Here is a 17,779-nt window from a genome sequence, read left to right as displayed (position 1 = left end):
TTTGTCGCAGAGTTTGACAAGAATAAAAAAGTGACTGTGAGGAGTTTTGTACGTATACATACATGTGTACATAACTCTTGGATTTTAATGTGAAAGTGAACAAAAAGTTATTAGCTGTGTTGTGAATGCATGTAAAGTTAAATGTAAGTAGAATTTCAGGATCATAATCTTGAGCTAAAAATTCAGTGACCATTAATGAGAGAATATGATTCCGTACATGTCATGATTAACTCAGACTTAATCTTGATGCAGAGGACTTTGACTGATTGATTGTAATTGTAAACAGTGCAGTCTATGATGTCATGATGTCTCCACTGTCAAGAGCTAAAAGTTCAGTGATTGATATTTTGTAATAAAGGTGAAAACAATTTCTTAATAAACCAGATATGTGTATTTACAGTGTACATTGTATGATAATTTGGGGAGGGAGTGTTGATCAGTATGTTTACACCATAAAACACCTAATTGAAAGTTTGTTTGTGCGTGTTAAACATGGAAGCATTTGAACAGTGAGTGTAAAGCACCTCTTCGTACAGTGTATAATATTGGTTGGTTGGAGGTGTAACAAAAATTTTATTTACATGTGTGTACATATAGTATGTACATTACATGTAAACAAATTTTGTTTCATGACCATCCATCCAACATTGCAGGAGCCGTTTATTTATGATCATTGTTCACTTTAAGGGATCATTGTAGTTTTGATTGAGTCCTAACTTCAGGTTTCTAACATTTTTTGGCAAGATGAATGGAAACCTCTTATGAAATATGAAAGAGCATGTAATTTCGCAAGGAATCAAATGTTTGTTTGATGAAAATTGGTTTTGAAATGGCCGAGATATCCAAAACAGAGCGATTCCAATAAAAATTGGGATCCAATGTACTTTGTTTTTGGATGTTCCAGCCATTCCAAAAATGATATTTTCACCAAATAAATGTTGAATCTTTTTAGAATACAACATGTAGTATGCTCTATACTATTTCAAAAGTGGTTTCTTGGCACAGTATACATGTACCTCACAGAAAGTTAAAAGCTCGATCTTCATCTCACCCAATACATGTACTATATACCTGTACAATCCCTTTAAAGGACAAGTTCACATTCATTAAAAGGATTGAGAGAATGTAGCAATATTATATTTAGTAGAACACATCATGGAAAGTTTGAGGAAAATCGGACAATCCGTTCAAAAGTTAAGAATTTTTGAAGTTTTTGTGCACTCGTTACTGACACATGTTTAATGGGTAATATTATTCCCATTGCCTTTAGAAAGAGGCAAGTCAAGTGCTCTTTTATTATGCGAAAAAAGTGAAAATATGTCGATTTTTCTTTACATTTTCTTTATAGACCGATTCGGGTTCGTTGAGGGCAGCAGACAATTTGTGGTACTGGGCGCAGCCATTAGCTCATTTTGCGGTGTCCCAGCCTACCCCCCTCCTCTTCCCCACCCCACGGGCAACATGTTTATCGCGCAGTTGTAACAAAGGTTCGCGCGCTAAGCAAGCATTCGCACACTCAGTACGAGATGCCCATTGGCTAAAGCAATCATGCATATATCATACATGATAATGTAGGGAGAGGGGTGGAGGAGTGTGGGGGGGGGGGGCGCGTCACAGAATCGGTCAATACTGTTGTACTCATATGACATCATGAGCCTTAGTAGTCTCCTCATCCAGCGGTTCCAACACAAAGATGTTAAAAATTCATAACTTTTGCATCGATTGTCCAATTTTCCTCAAACTTTCACCGGTGTGTTCTACTAATATTGCTGCATTCTCTCAATCCTTATGTTAATGAAGGTGAACTTGTCCTTTAAGGCTGCTTGTTTGCTTTCATTTCACCAATCAGTAGTACAATTTGTTTCAGACTTTTTTCTTCAAAGGAACTACAGGTGTACACATGTCTGTTCTGGTAACTTTGTGAATCAGCGATTTCCTATTGTAGATTCCTTTTTTTTTTGGGGGGGGGGAGGGGTGGGTGCTGGGGATGCACATGTACACAGCTGTACCATGCATGAATGCATGAATACATGCAATTACCAGCATACTAATGACCAGTGATCCTTTGGCTAAATTACAACTCTGTGCTTTACAGTACCTATACAAGTTAACCCCTGATTAGACACTATAAAACTTGCCAGATACTCAGTAAGTTTAGAGATAACATGAAGAACAAACAGAACATGAATTGATGGTTCCTTGAAAGGTTTATTACATGAACATGTACAAAATAAGCAGAAGAGATACCTCACTGTTTCCCTGAAGGTTCTCAGTGTACAGAAAATCAATTTCATTGTACAGCTGTACCTTTCACATGTACATGTACATTAATTGAAATTTCTCCATGAAATATACAATGTAACTTGTGTAACTTCCTCAAGCAGTTATGCTGCAAGGACAAAGCTGTGTGTATCCCCCTTCATGTCAGACAAATCAAATTCTGTAGGAAAAACATACCAAAAATGGGAGGCATAATGAAATTTCAGAGAAATGTTCGACACAGATGTGCACAAACACTGAAGTTCTCGTCAAAGTGTGTTGCTCCTACTATGTGTAAACTACATGTACATTGTATGTTGTACATACAGTCACTTTGAAAGTGTTTTCTCAACACATTACTACACTAACAAGTTCTTCAAAGTGCAATCTGATTATTCATCTTCATGCCTTAATCAGATTTATGCAAAAGAGAACTTCTCTGATTCTTGGTTCACAGATGAAATCAAATATGGCATGTACACCTGCCTATAATCTTAATTAAGATATTTGTGTTTCACACAATGCACAAAATACAATGAAGATTGGGACTCCAAAATTAATTTCACCTTAATCTTTACGACAATGTACTTCTCTGCATGATTCGTACATTGAACATCCTGTTCCCTTTAACAATGGGCACATGGAGATAACAATAAGCCTAAATTCTCATTTTCTCAATAATACCAAAACACTATGTATGTATATTTACTTTCACACATGCTGTTTGTCTCCAAGTGTTTGTAAAACCACGATTCCTGCAGTTTTTCAAAAGTGCCATGTAACATCTACTATTTCATCCATTCCAACACACTTGTACCACATGCCAGATCCACTCTTAGTGCTATGTATTTCAATTGGACTTCAAAGTTAATATATCATACACTGCCTCACATATCATTACGACAGATTGACTGCATAAGTGTCATTTAGATTCTGCAAACCTGCACATACCGTATTAAATCTTTTATACCAACTTATATACTGAATGCGCATGATTAACATCATTCTATATTCCATTTATGGGACATGAGTTATTGTCGAGCATTTTGTTTGAAATACAGTGTATATTCTTGGTCTAAAAGTTAATCAGACCTGACATTTATGATCAACCAAGGGTAAGCATCACAAATCAAGCTTGTAAGTCACCCCCCCCCCCCCATGAATACATGAAAGGTCACAAGTATTCCACATACATGTATTGATGAATTCTTGCTCCAGGTACACGTACTTGGCTGTAAATGAGTACAGAAGAATTTGTGTTTGTAGTCTTGCACACCAATCAGTCCACTCCGTATTTACATACTGGATGTATAATTGCCATGCTCATGACACATTTCTGTTGTCGATCAAATGGCTACAAATACAATTTAATTTACAACTCATACAAAAATCTTGACACAATGCCACTGTTCCCTATGCATCATGTGCTGTGCCTGAAAGGCTATTCAACTACTTTTGGTATTGGTTTTGGGATATTGTATTGCAAACAAGTTATCACAAGCTTTACACATGTTGATACCTGCAGGGTACCACACTTTTATATTGTCGTCATCTGGTGTGAAATGACACCTGTTGCATCATGTGAATACACGAACTTTGAACTTAAAGTGATTTCCCTGAAAGGAGCTTTTACACAGCAATGTGTTAATAAGGTCAGAGTAGTTGAACCACCATGGAATCTACGAGTTTCAAGTTATATGTACAAACAACAGGACTGGAATCATATACTGTTCACATCAATCTTTCACTACAGGTCGTCATCATCTGAACTGGATGATTCTTCTAAGGCCTCCTGTTAACAGAAATGACAAAGAAGGAGACAATACACATTGTTACATATAATATGAAATTGCACATTTAATGTTACACTCTACTCTAATTCGAACATTAGTTTGAAATACTAAAGAGCATGTCTGTTCATTTTTATCCAATGAAATATTTTACAATGCAATATTAAACAAAGGATACATGCTGATAAACACAACTAATGGGCAGAAAAGCACTGACTGCACTTTTTATTTGCATTACATTAAGAATCACTTGTCACGTATAATATGGTGACATTATCAATACACAGTAATTCTACATGTATGATTTTCTTGGACCTTCACCCCTGCCCCACCCCCCCCCCCCAATCCCTTATAGCATCTGTTTCTCCATCTAACAAATCAACCCTAAAAGCTACAAAGGACCTCACCTTTCCATATTTGTTGGCCTCTTCGGCGATCTTGGCTGGTACAAGCTCATGCCGTCCATTGGTGACCTTGCCGACCCAGCTGAGTTCCAGTTCAAAGGCCTTGTCTTTGACCTCGTCATGGACGATGTGAACACTGGTAAAATAATGGGAGGAACAGGTACCAGGCTGACTATGATCATGAGCATTAAAATCACTGTGATTGCAACAAAAATGTACAGCATGCAATCTGACAACAGCCAAAAAGGATCTGGTAATTCAAGGCAATAAGCCAGTTTGCAGTTCCACTTCGCGCATGAGCAGAAGAAAGGTCATTCGTTTCGTACCAACAGGCATGTTGGTTTTTAAATTCACTGGGATAATCATCTGTGATGTAATGATTATTCATGTAATCCTTATAAATGCTGCTTGCCAGCACATTCACCTTACAGAAAAGTGGTCTTTGCCAATATCAATAGAAAGAGATTGTCAATACATTCAATGCAAAATAATGAAATGGGTCCTTTCCCAAGTGTGAATTGATGGATCATTCTGGTCATCTGGTCTACGTAAGTTCATTCTTTGTTTGAACAGGATCAATGAATTCCATAAATTGTTATGTATTAAAGCTTACACATTGTGTTGCCCTAAAACAAGTGAGTGCCCCTAACTGACGAAAAAAAAAAGAAAGGTCATTCGGACCAATGTGCCCATGAGCTAACTTCGAACTGGCTTATAAATCAAGGATGAAATAACTAGATGCATACAGTGACGGGGCGACTGTCAACGGCCCGTTAACGATCGCCCCGTCACTGTACAAGCATGCTAACCTGGAAACATTAAACTGCACATTACTTGAATACGAGACCATTCTGAAGCAAATAATTTTCACACAACAATAGACATATAATGTACTCTTAAATGAATCCCACAAGGATTGGAACAATCATCCCCAGCATTCCCACTGATTCCAACTGATCACTTACTAGCCATCCCCTTTAAGACAAGTCCAATGTCGAGGATGTTAGAATAAAAGTTAACTGGCTGAATCAAAAATATTCTGACAAAATTAACATTTAAAGTGCTGCATGCCTAGCTCTGGATATTAACAAAAAGACCAGAGGGACAAGTAGTGCAAGTAATAATGAGAAAGGACAGTATCCTCATGTGCATCCACTCACATCTTAGCAACCTCCTTGAGAGCTTCCTGGCAGGTCATGTCCTTGAGCTGTTTGTCCCCAGTGAGGAGTTTCTCAATCTCCGTCTTGGCACCCTGCTTGGCCTTCCCTATCGCACAGCCATAGTAACCCTGCCAGAGAAATGGGGGTCAGAGTTACAGAGTCAAGTGTATACATCCAATGTGATTTGTTCACGATCATACTTCAAAATCATATCATGACAATGAGTTATTGCTCTCACCTATCTTCTGCTTTCTGACAAAGTTACCTCTGAATAAAAATGACAGCACATGTTTTCAGCAAGAAGAATGGTACATGTATAACATTTTGAATTCTGAATATTTGCCAATATAGACTCTAAAGAAAATGCTTACCTTCAGCCCAGTGATTGCTGCTATAACAACCTCACCTGTCTAGATATAAACTTATTATTTAAGAAAGGTAGGAGCTGAAAGCAGATCTCACTCAATTCACATGCCAAAGAAATCATTAACACAAAGTGCACAGTCAAACAAGGCAACCACAGCCATATGCTACTAGTACTACACCTTATTTTAAATGATCACCTATACAGATATCCACCAAAAGAACAATAAAAAATGACAACTCACCCATGACACGCCAGATGGATCAATCATGTACAAATGTGGTGTGTCTTTCTCATATGACCCCATTAAAACACTGTAAGGTAAAAAGCACAGAGAGTCAAGAGGTTACACAATGAATGGATGACACAAGAAAGTGCTATGCCCTTGCCATGACATCAATGACTGGCTAAATACATGTATGTACTGCACTAATCATTGTGCATTCACATTCTCAAATGATTAAAATGCAGGTTGAATTGTATTACAGACAGATACAAACAAGCAAGGAGATATGAATTTAGATAAAAACAGCAGTCCTACAGGGTGTGATGCTCACATGAGCTCCAAGATAGATTGACCTTGATGTAAACTTGCTACTGGTATGGTGCCCTTTGTTCCTGTTAAAGTAGCTAGTAAGTGCCCTATCACATGGCTATACAAGCAATTATGCATTCTTTCTTATGTCACGAGCACCTAAACAAAGCAACAATAACAACAGAATACATGTCCTACTCTGAGAATACGAGAGAGAGAGAGAGAGAGAGACACACACAGAGGAGAGAAATGGTGATTGACAGATCTTAATGACTGTGAGAATGGCAAGGTGAATAAACACTGCAACATGGAAGGCCAGCTACACAGATTGAGGAATTCTAGGTTGAAAATAACATGGCTCTTAAATGCAAACAAAAACCCAGCATTAGTGCCTTAAAATAGTTTTAAAATGTGAGTGAGGGATGGAAACAACCACTGTAAAAACTTGAATCCGTATTATCAATATTAAATATTGTTAAATACACAAAATATGAACAACTGAAGAGTTTGTTCGCAAAAACCGATAAGTCCATTTTTGAAGATTTTGAAGTACGGTCTCTGTCATAAAGTACAAAATAATACCTTTTAAATGATATACATGTATTGGTCACTAGAAAGGTACATTTTCAAAGTTATGGTTAAAAGAAGCAAAAATGTTCTTATTATTCTCTTTATTTTTCTTGACCTTTAATTGCAAATATCTCCATTTGGCAAATATGGACTTATCGGTTTTTGCGAACAAACTCTTCAATTGTTCAAATAAAAATGTTTCCAGACTAAACCGTCTACAGTGACGGTTTAATGAGAAAAATACTGATATCTCCTAATATTTTACGATTTATTGCAAACATTTACATGGTAGGATGTTTTGTGATACAACAGACCTGCAAATGTGCATTAAATGTGATATCTTAAACATTTTAAAGGTTTAAAAGCTCTCAGAAGGAAGAGTTAAAATGACGGAAAGAGCCAAAGAGCAAAGATTTTTTTTTAAGGTTCCACAGAAATGTGGTTTCTAGGATTTCATGTTGATCATTGAGCATTAAACATACCAAGTCAATATGAGAGCACATAAACATCTCATTTGTACCATACACAGTACAACTTGTGTGTGATAACTGGTCTTACCTGCACCCAAAAGGCCTGATTGCACTGTACAGGGTATATGCATGTACATACATGGCAACCCTATCTGTTAGGTGCTGCAAAAAAATAAATCACACGAAAACAAAGTAAGTCAAGTTTTCCAAATCTGCATAAAACACATGTAACAGTATACAAATACAATACTATTTCTGACTGAATGTCTTTGATATGCTGTGCCTTCAGAAGAATTATGAAAATATATCCAAAACATTGATATTAAAAAGCAAACAAATCCTTATAAGAACTGTTCACACAAAAGAACTTTAGTTCCAACTCGATGCATACAAATGTTACAGCTTTAGAGAATCTCATAAATATCTAAATGCCAAAACTGGTATCACATACTTGTATTGATACTCTGACACTTTACAGCTAAAGGACAAGTTCACCTTCATTAACATAAGGATTGAGAGAATGCAGCAATATTAGTAGAACACATCAGTGAAAGTTTGAGTAAAATTGGACAATCGATGCAAAAGTTATGAATTTTTAAAACTTTTGTGTTGGAACCGCTGGATGAGGAGACTACTAAGGCTCGTGATGTCATATGAGTACAACAGTATAAAGAAAATGTAAAGAAAATTCAACATATTTTCACTTTTTTCGCATAATAAAAGAGCACTTGACTTGCCTCTTTCTAAAGGCAATGGGAATAATATTACCCATAACATATGTCAGTAACGAGTCAAGGGAATGTGTACTTTTTTCAAAAGATGAAATTTTGTGAAATTCTCTTTATATTTTCCTTATACTGTTGTACGTATGTGACATCATACACTGCAGTAGTCTTCTCATCCAGCGGTGACTGGACAAAAACTTCAAAAATTCATAACTTTTGAACGGATTGTCCGATTTTCCTCAAACTGTCAATGATGTGTTCTACTAATAATGCTACATTCTCTCAATCCTTATGTTAATGAAGGTGAACTTGTCCTTTAAGATGAATGGCTCTGTATTTATACGGTCAGTCTTTATCTCTTGATATAGGGATTTGTTAGAACAAACCTCTGAGATTATGTACACAAAATCATTAAAATAAACTCAATATCTAAACATAATGGACATTTACCATTGACATTTCATTGCTTGGGGCAGATTTTGGACAATATCTACTTAGTCCATTTGCACACAAAGTTGTACACAAGTGAAAAAAGAAATAGCAACATACAGTCAATAGATAAAGAAACCTAAGAAGTGATTACTGCCTATGTTGCCTCATTTCTTACTTTGACTGGAATAGCAGCACCGTATGAAGCTCTGTAGTCTGAAGACTCTTCTCTGGCAATGTCAACAACCTGTAGGTTTGTGACAAACAGATGTATCAACAAAACTTCTCAAGCATAACAGCAATGCACTGCATGCCTGAGTTTTTCGAGCTCACAAATTATATCTCTAAACATGATTATTACACTGAATCTGTAATCTGTACAAAACAATGTTGATTCTACACATGTACATGCAAAAGAAACTAGAAAACTCAAGCATACATACATATCCCATGTTTCATTAGGATACCTAAAATGATTTTTAAGTTGCACTGTCCACAAAATTGATTACGGACAGAAAGATGGACGGACTGACAGACAATCCGAAAATTTAATGCATCCAGTGATAATTTGTGGCAGTACGGCAGTTACATCCATGAAGATGTCTCCACTTGAGACATCATCAGAGTATTACTGAGTCAATATAAGCAGGTACAGTTAACTTTTAACAAATTAAAGAGGCCTGCACTTTGTCTACTCTTCTGCAGTCACTTAGAAAGAGCAATATACACTTTCTTATGACTGTTGGTGCAAAAATTAAACTTTGATATCTCACAGATTTAAGCTGAACAGGTAGGCACACAACTCCATTCAAATTAACTTTAATCACATGATAGACTTTTTATTTTCATCCGTAGTATTCTAAATCCTTAATGATAATTTCAACAACCTTGCATTATTTGAACTTCCTCACCTGCTTTGCATCTGCGATAAGCCCAGCCACTGCCTGTGAACAAAAGTACAAACAGATGAATGAAGAGAAAGGTTTTAGCAGTGTAGGATTACAATTATGACCCTGCATTACAAAATCTAACGACTACAACAAAGTTGCTGGATAAGATTGGAGACTTATGTGATAGTAAAATGTCAAAAGATTCTTGACTTTAAAATGATGTATAACTCATGAAGAAAACCAATTTGACACAAGACAAACTAAAAACTGTTAAAAAAAACCCCCAAACATTCCTGATGCTCATGTTCCAATCTTTGAAGCATTATCAACTGAGCTGATAAAAAAAATTGGGGGCTTATGGGAAAATAAACCCATAATGCCTCTCTTTGTGGGTTTTGTGATGCAGGGTCACACATTGTAATGAAATGTAATTGAATGTAAACATGCATACATGGTGAGGATGATAGTAATGAGCTTCAACATTAGCTGTGTTTGCTCTGCTTGATCTATCTTGTTCATATATTCAACTTATTCTTATTTCATCCATTTAAACACTGGGTTACTTCAAATCAGTATGAGTACTCTATTTAGGACTACTCCAAACAACAAAACAGCATCAAGATGGTACAAAGAAATCTTCACTGCTTCCTGTGCATACAATGTCCCTGCAAGGGGGCTACAAACTGATTTTTGCCGTCACTGTCTATATATTCATTGAATAGTGGCTCAAACAATTAATTTGGTTGATACAAATGTTTGGCTGTCCAAGGCAAGCAGGGACACAGGCTGGCCTTTACGTCTTGAATATTGTACCAATATACATGTATGTCTTCCCATGAATACTTGTAAACCACTATCATTACCTCCGGCAAGGGAGGAGGTTACAGTGTATGTTTTCATTACCGTTGGTTTGTTTGTCAGTTAGTCAGTTTGTCCGTGTGCAAAATATCTCAAAAAGTTGTGCACGGATTTGGATGAAACTTGCACGGAAGGTTGAGAATGACATAAGGAACATGATTAAATTTTGGTAGTGATCTGGAAATTTTTATGGATTTTATGAAGGATTTTCGATATTTTGGCAAGCATGGTCAATGAACTTGGGAGTTCGTGCTGCGCATTTTTGAGGTTTTCATGCGCGCACTAAAGTGTCCTCTAGTTTCTGCCAGGGCGCAGCTGAGGGTTTATGACGTAACAAAGGCTTCTATATTGGGAAATCGGGCTATTTTTCAGCATGCATATATGGTTGGAAATCACTAATCTCTGTGGAAAAGCAAGATCATCGGTGGAAAGTAGCTATTTGGCGGAGGTCTGCGCTCTCACAGTGCTTTTCTAGTTACAGTTAATTTTGTTTCCAAGCACAATATGGACATAAATTAGCTTTATGCAATGAGGGCAATACCAATTTGAGGAGCTTGATTTGTCCCAAAGTATACTCAAGAACAAGGAAAAGAAATGCAAACTGTTCCTCAATGATTTCAAACTGAGAATGGACTCTTTATTCCACTGGTCATCATTTCTCCACAATTGAATAAGCACATCAAATTCATTCCTTTACTTGTAAAACATAAAAAAAATGGTAACCATAATCCTATTCATAGTTTCCTATGTTCATTAAGTGTCAATTACAGTGTTTACATTATCTGTGTCAATTGCAATATCTACAATGCATTCAACTCAATTATGATCTAACTTCCAAGAAAAAAAAAAAAAAAAAAAACAGACAAGGGAATCACAACAGAGAGAGAGAGAGAGAAAAAAAATCCAATATAATGTATAGAGACCCACCATTCCAACATGTCTATCAGCACTGAATATCCTCTTATTGGAACCTTGCTCATAGAGCTTTGATGTCACCAACTTCTCGACTCCAAAGACAACGCCATCTTTACACCGTAGACCAACTGCAGTGCCGCTATTTTCCACAGCTTTGAGTGCGTACTCAACTTGGAACACTCTTCCATCTGGGGAGAACTGTGATGCTGACAAATCGTACTGTAGGGGATGAGGTAAATAAGCAGCAGACAAAAGAGCATGTAATTATGGTTTGTCATAGTTTTGCATTGTTCTGAAAAGAAATACCCTGTCTAGTCTACAGGTCTACAGATCATCATATTGATTAAACTTTCAAGTAGAGCTTGACTTTTGAATTCTATTCTCTACCAACTTCTCTAACGTCAGTCACCATTAAGTCACCACTACCTCAAGTCGCCAGACATTCACATTGCATGTAACGCGCGCTGCAATCGGAGATCAGCTGGGGTGACAGATTTTAATCACTCTCAAAAAACATTCCTAATTCACCTTTTTCCTCCATAAAAACACAAATAATTGTTATCCAAATGTATTTTACCATATGTGACATGTGACAAAACCATTTTTGATGCAAGAATGTTTTTGATTTCAAATAGATTTCAGGTGGTAGATTAACAAAGTTTTTCAAGCACTGTGACGCACAATGCATCCTACATTGAAGCAGGGAGGTGGTCTCTTTCCACCTCCCTGATTGAAGTGTGTTGTATATTTGTTGGCAAACTAATTCAGTGCCTATCATTAGTTCGCCAAACAAGGAATGCATAGGAAATACACGCAAGTGGCGACTATAGGGTAATTGACGTTAGATTTTGAATGTGTAAAATTATTATTATTATTATTATTATTATTATTATTATTATTATTATTATTATTATTATTATTATTATTATTATTATTATTTTTATGCTAAACTCCTTTTAATCTCAGATCTAATTAGAGTAACATGCCCAAGTTTGGTACACTTAAGGTTTTTGTGCTACACTGTATATGAAGTCTCGAGTGTATCTCTAAGCACATTGCGTGTCAATATAGTGACATTCTAAATGCATACACTTTTTTGTATAAGATATTAAAATTATACAAGAAATTTTGCAAAAAAATTGGCTTTTATGTTACCTTCTTTGGTGCCATGTTTGGTACAGCACGTCCTTGATTGGTACACACACATGATTTGTATGCACTGTAATACAACTTCATTCATTTGCGTGCATTAACATTATCACCCATAACAATCATGTAGCTGTACCAATCATGGCACAGCACTGGACTGTCTGGAGGAAAGGCTGACAATTAAATGTAAATATCTCTGTGAGCTCGCTTGTAATTTTTTATCTGGCTGCTGTTGACTGAACATCATGACCAACTTCACTGCCACAACAGATGACTATTCACCATTCAGTGCGCAACAACTGGTAAATAGCGGTCCAAAATGAGGACTGCGTCTTAACTCACCTGCTAATTTCCAGCTTGAAATCTAGTTTGGCAAGAGGTCATGAGGGGCTAAAACTTTTTGTGAAGCTTTATTGGTCTTTGCTGCCCTGATTAAATCGGACCCATCCCCGACATTTTGGTCACTGTTGCAATCCTCAAAACTGACAAAGGAAATGAATTTTAGAATATTTAACACAGTTACACCAGGAATCCTTACCATGCCAGGCCTCTTTTCATAGTAAGATTTTGTATAAAGATACAAACAAGGGATGATGGTGGTTGCCTAGCAACATAACAAAATCTTAACTGCCTTTTAAAACAGTGTGACACAGACGGTTTAGGGTCTTAATTAGAATTATGAAGGCCACCATCCGAGTTATTTCACGATTCTGGTATCAAAAGAAAGCTCTTCAGTTGCTCTTCAAATAAAACAATTTAGAAAAAAAAAAAAAAAAAACCCTTCTACTTTTGAAGATATGGTTAGATATTCCTAGGGGTGCCGCAAACTGGACCCCGCCCCTGCAGCAAACTGGTGCCCCGACTCTACATTGTATGGTTGGACCTACTACTAATCGACCGCCTAATGTTTATTTGCTTGATAAGAATATTTAACACTGAAATTCACGTAAAAAACTTGACCTACGTGATTGAGAAAATCCAGCTCTATCAAATGCCGTTGCTCCCTTTTCAATTCGAAGTTTCAGTGCAAAAATATCGCCGACGAACTTGCGTGGCCTTGTTTCAGCTCCCCGGGGTAAATCGCGTTATTAGGATCGACTGCTGTTTTTGCATTGACAATGCACGCAAACCGAGTTGTATTGAATACCGTGTTGTACGAAGCTTTTTAGAAGCCTTTTAGAAACTTCCATAGACATTACATTGTGCTGTCATTACGATTCGGTGAAAATATTCATTCGAAATTTTGTCCTTGATTAAAACCATTAAAGATAATAAAAAGTTTTGGTACCTCAAAAGTTTCCCTGAATTTCCTTGTCTTGGTTTGTGTTTCACGTTAAAGTACGTTGTCTGTGAGAATTACTCGCCCCAAAGTGCTCTCATGTCTTCGTAATCATGCAATAATGGTTTCATACCAGAGCCGTCGCCGTACAGCGTCGATAAATATTGTACGAAACCACTGACTGCGACCAGCAGCGTGCAGCCCATTGTACGCATAGCTAACTGCGACCAGCAGCCCCATACGCATAGCGTAATGGGGCTTCGCATTGTAACATTCAGGATCATGACAGAATTAGTATCGCGGGTAAATGTCAATTTGAAAACCCAAAATTTCTTCGATTTGAAGACTTACCAATTAAGTTGAAGTATTGAAAACAGGCTTCGAACAACGTTTGGTTCTGCCAGTTGTTCGGTTCTGCCAATAGTCCCTTTCTTTTCGAATTGATGACTGAATGTGACTCGGTCGAGAGGACCTTGGGAGAGCTACATACACCATGGACCGATGCATACACTGACTACTACGGCCAGCGCATGTGCACACAAACATCTTATCCGTTGATATGGGATTTGAAATTTGTGCGCATGTGATGTGTTCGCATGCACTGGCTGTAGTATTCAGTGTACATGGTGTATGTAGCTCTCCCAAGGTTCTCTCGGCCGAGTCACATTCAGTCATCAATTCGAACAGAAAGGGACTATAGGCAGAACCAGACGTTGCCCAAAGCCTGTTTTCAATACTTCACCTTAATTGGTAAGTCTTCAAATTGAAGAATTTGTGGGATTTTAAGTTAACATTTATCCCGCGATACTAAATCGGTCGACGGTCATGATCCTGAATGCTACAATGCGAAGCCCGATTACGCTATGCGTATGGGACTGCTGGTCGCTATGCGTATGGGGCTGCTGGTCGCAGTTAATTGCATGATTACTAAGACATGAGAGCACTTTGGGGCGAGTAAGTCTCACAGTGTTAGTTATATGAAAGGTACTTTAACCTGAAACACAAACTAAGACAAGGAAATTTTTGAGGTACCAAAACTTGTTATTATCTTTAATGAACAGTGAATTATCGCGTTTTCCCACACCATCCTCATCTACATTCAAAGCCAATCCAATTTGCGCGCAGAGAAGTGCATACTAAGTGTTCAGTGCGCGAATTATACGTGGTTGGTTTCAAGAAGGGTTGTCGATATGTAGTAGGGCTAGCTCGATATGTAGTAGGGCTAGCTTTAACCCCGGGACGCTCCGTGTACACAGTTACACACTGTGGGAGCGTCCTGAGTCAATAGAGTGCTATATCGGTAAGCTTGAAAAACATACACAGTCTGTCACAGATTTTCGCGCCTCCGTAAGTTTCGAATTTCACTAGAAAAAAACTTACTTTTATAGTATACATAAGATTCTTATCTAATTCCTACCATACGTTCACCTTGTTCTTGTTCACACTGGTCCAATGATCTTGAAAAAACATTTTTTTTTTTACAGGTCCATCTCCTAGCTCCCCATCCCATTCACCATTTTCGAAATCAGTATGCAGTATACTGCGCACGTAAATATTCATGTGCTGGGCGGAGTCGCAATGCTTTTAGCCTTCTGACAAGGCCTGCGCGCGCGTACCCACCCAGAAAGCAACGCAATATACAGCTAGAGGGTTTGCCACAACAGTATGATACGGCCTTGCCATAAAGCTACAGCTGTACAGATGAATTGACGGCCAGCGCATGCGCGCAAGTTTCAAATCCATTGACCGTATAAGATGTCGTTCTCCCAAGTTCCTTTCGACCGAGTCGTATTTAACTCATCAATTCGAGCAGAAATGGAATATTGGCAGGACCAAAAGTTGAACGCAGTCAGTCTTCAACATTATAACTTCACCTGTAAGTTTTCATATTACAGAATTTTTGCGATTTAATATTGATATTTAGGCGCTATACTTCGCCTGTCATGATCATATCTGCTACAATGCGCAGCCCCAACACTGCGTGTTGGGGCTGGTCGCAGTTAGGCTAGCTTCAGTGTGTCAAAGAATACTAGGCTTTATTTCAACTCTTCAATGAATGAATGACCACTTTGTATACGTGGAAACAACTACCTGGTATTGAAAAATTGTGTTTTACTTTGGTCATGGATTCCGCAATCCATGGTCATGCATTGCCATTGCCATTGACCATTCTGCTGCGTTCCAGTTATTAGTGTGTGTGCCGAATCCGGTCAAAACGTCCCCGGGTCAAAACGTCCCCGCCGTGTTCCAACCAAAACGTCCCCGGGTGAAGTACCAGAACGTCCCCGCTTTTGTCCGCGCGCGCTCTGTGGGTCAAATGCACACATTGGAAGAAAATACACTCTGGCGCATATGGACGCTAGTGTACATTCGCACCTGTTTGTCGAATGACCTCCAAACATGCACAAACTCACCCTAGTTATCCAGTAACCTAAATACTTGCATCTGAGTGAGATTCAAGTCCAGTAGAAATGGAATTTTCACCATTTTTTGGGGTCACTTATCTACTTATGGGAATAATCTTGATCGCAACTACTACTCGCTCGGCGATCACTGCGTTGCATCGAATTCGCGTTGCATAGGAGCAGACAGCGCGCACGGCAGCACAGCTAGCTAGCAGCGAGCCACCTAAATGCTGCACTAAATAACAAAATTTCTTCACATTTACCGTTATGAATTGATAAGTGATACTTAGATTTTATAAAAAATTTATGACATAGAACATTTTGACCCGAGGACGTTTTGGTGCCAGCTGGGCCCGGGGACGTTTTGGTCGTACCCGAGGACGTTTTGGCTCGGGGACGTTTTGACGTGGGGACGTTATGACCGGTAAGCGTGTGTGCATGTAGGTAACGCAACGTCATTGTGAATATATGGGACCATGCCTAGCACTGACTACACAACAGTTATCGGAAAGCAGTGCAACAATGTTCCGTCAGGTGCATGTCTATCCGAAAAAACAAAACAAAACAGGTAATGATTATGTAGGCTGGAACTAACTTACCCCTGCTCCTATTGAACTCATAATTGCAGGAAACGGTTGCTTTTAGGCGAGAAATCAGGCTCAAGAGTCCCAAATCAAAGTTCGGCTAGTCTAGTCAAAATTTGTAAAATTTGCTAGTCACGTCCTACTAGAACCTTACCATCAATTGTGATGGAGCCCTCTACCGACAAAACTCGACGAATATTTCTCCCTCTAGCTCTGTGCGAAAATCTTTCTCCCTCTTTCCCACTTATTGTGAGTTGGTTTGTTGTAGTTGATTTTTGGTTTATATTTTCCATCTTTGAATATTATTAATGATGACCTCTTTCGGACCACGACACGTTCAAAGTAACTAAACATTCTGTCACCTTTTTCCGGAACATATAATTTAAACGCCCTACCCAAAAGCGACACAATAATAAGGAAGATGGTTGTGGTCGTCACTATAACACATCATGGAAGAAGAATAGGAAGAAGGAGAGGAAGAAGAAGAAGAAGAAGAAGAAGAAGAAGAAGAAGAAGAAGAAGAAGAAGAAGAAGAAGAAGAAGAAGTGGTTTATGGTAATGACAAGACACCGCCACTTCCTGTTTGGCTGTTGTTGCAAGCAGTTTGCATTTTATGGCAATAGATGGAATAAGACTCAGAATAGGTCGCCCTATACAGTGCACTCAGGGCAGTCTCACCTCCCAGGTACAGCACTAAAATATTTCTTATGCTCCACCTGTTGCTAGCATCTAGGTATCCCTGGAGTAAATCATGTGAAGTTTCTAATACACTAGAGTAACACAACCTAAAGAAAACATGAGAGGCCAAATCTTTTCGTGTTCAGAATTTAGGAATAATTACGTGTATGTTTGTTACGGTCTGATCCACTTTGATGTTTGTTGTAATTGCTCGGGGAATGAACGGTGATGCTGTAGGCCTAAGGTAAAATAATGCTTGTACTGATTTTGTACAGACTTAATTGTCAAACTCTGCATAGTCTTTGGCTGGCGTGT

At 38.1% G+C, this 17,779-nt stretch overlaps 1 protein-coding gene across 1 annotated transcript; it reads right to left on the bottom strand.

Annotated features, from left to right (window-relative positions):
* Positions 1-2,188: 2,188 nt before the first annotated feature.
* Positions 2,189-16,909, bottom strand: LOC140235807 (proteasome subunit alpha type-3-like). The gene is made up of 9 exons (XM_072315811.1): positions 16,802-16,909; positions 11,382-11,588; positions 9,618-9,650; positions 8,885-8,953; positions 7,641-7,714; positions 6,222-6,291; positions 5,614-5,741; positions 4,457-4,589; positions 2,189-4,051 (listed from the first exon to the last, which is right to left on the bottom strand). Exons 1-9 carry the CDS (start codon positions 16,820-16,822, stop codon positions 4,007-4,009), a joined length of 780 nt encoding a protein of 259 aa, XP_072171912.1. The 5' UTR covers positions 16,823-16,909; the 3' UTR covers positions 2,189-4,006.
* Between the last annotated feature and the right edge of the window lie 870 nt (positions 16,910-17,779).

This window comes from Diadema setosum, chromosome 1 (genome assembly GCF_964275005.1).
Source record: "Diadema setosum chromosome 1, eeDiaSeto1, whole genome shotgun sequence".
In the NCBI taxonomy this organism is placed as follows: Eukaryota; Metazoa; Echinodermata; class Echinoidea; order Diadematoida; family Diadematidae; genus Diadema; species Diadema setosum.
This window is presented reverse-complemented; position numbering and strand designations above follow the sequence as displayed.

Coding starts and splice junctions, on each gene's coding strand:
- LOC140235807 (XM_072315811.1), bottom strand. CDS start 16,822: ATGAGTTCAATAGGAGCAGGG. Junction 7,715..8,884: donor GTGCTGCTATTCCAGTCAAA/GTAAGAAATGAG, acceptor ATTTTTTTGCAG/CACCTAACAGATAGGGTTGC. Junction 4,052..4,456: donor AGGCCAACAAATATGGAAAG/GTGAGGTCCTTT, acceptor TTCTGTTAACAG/GAGGCCTTAGAAGAATCATC.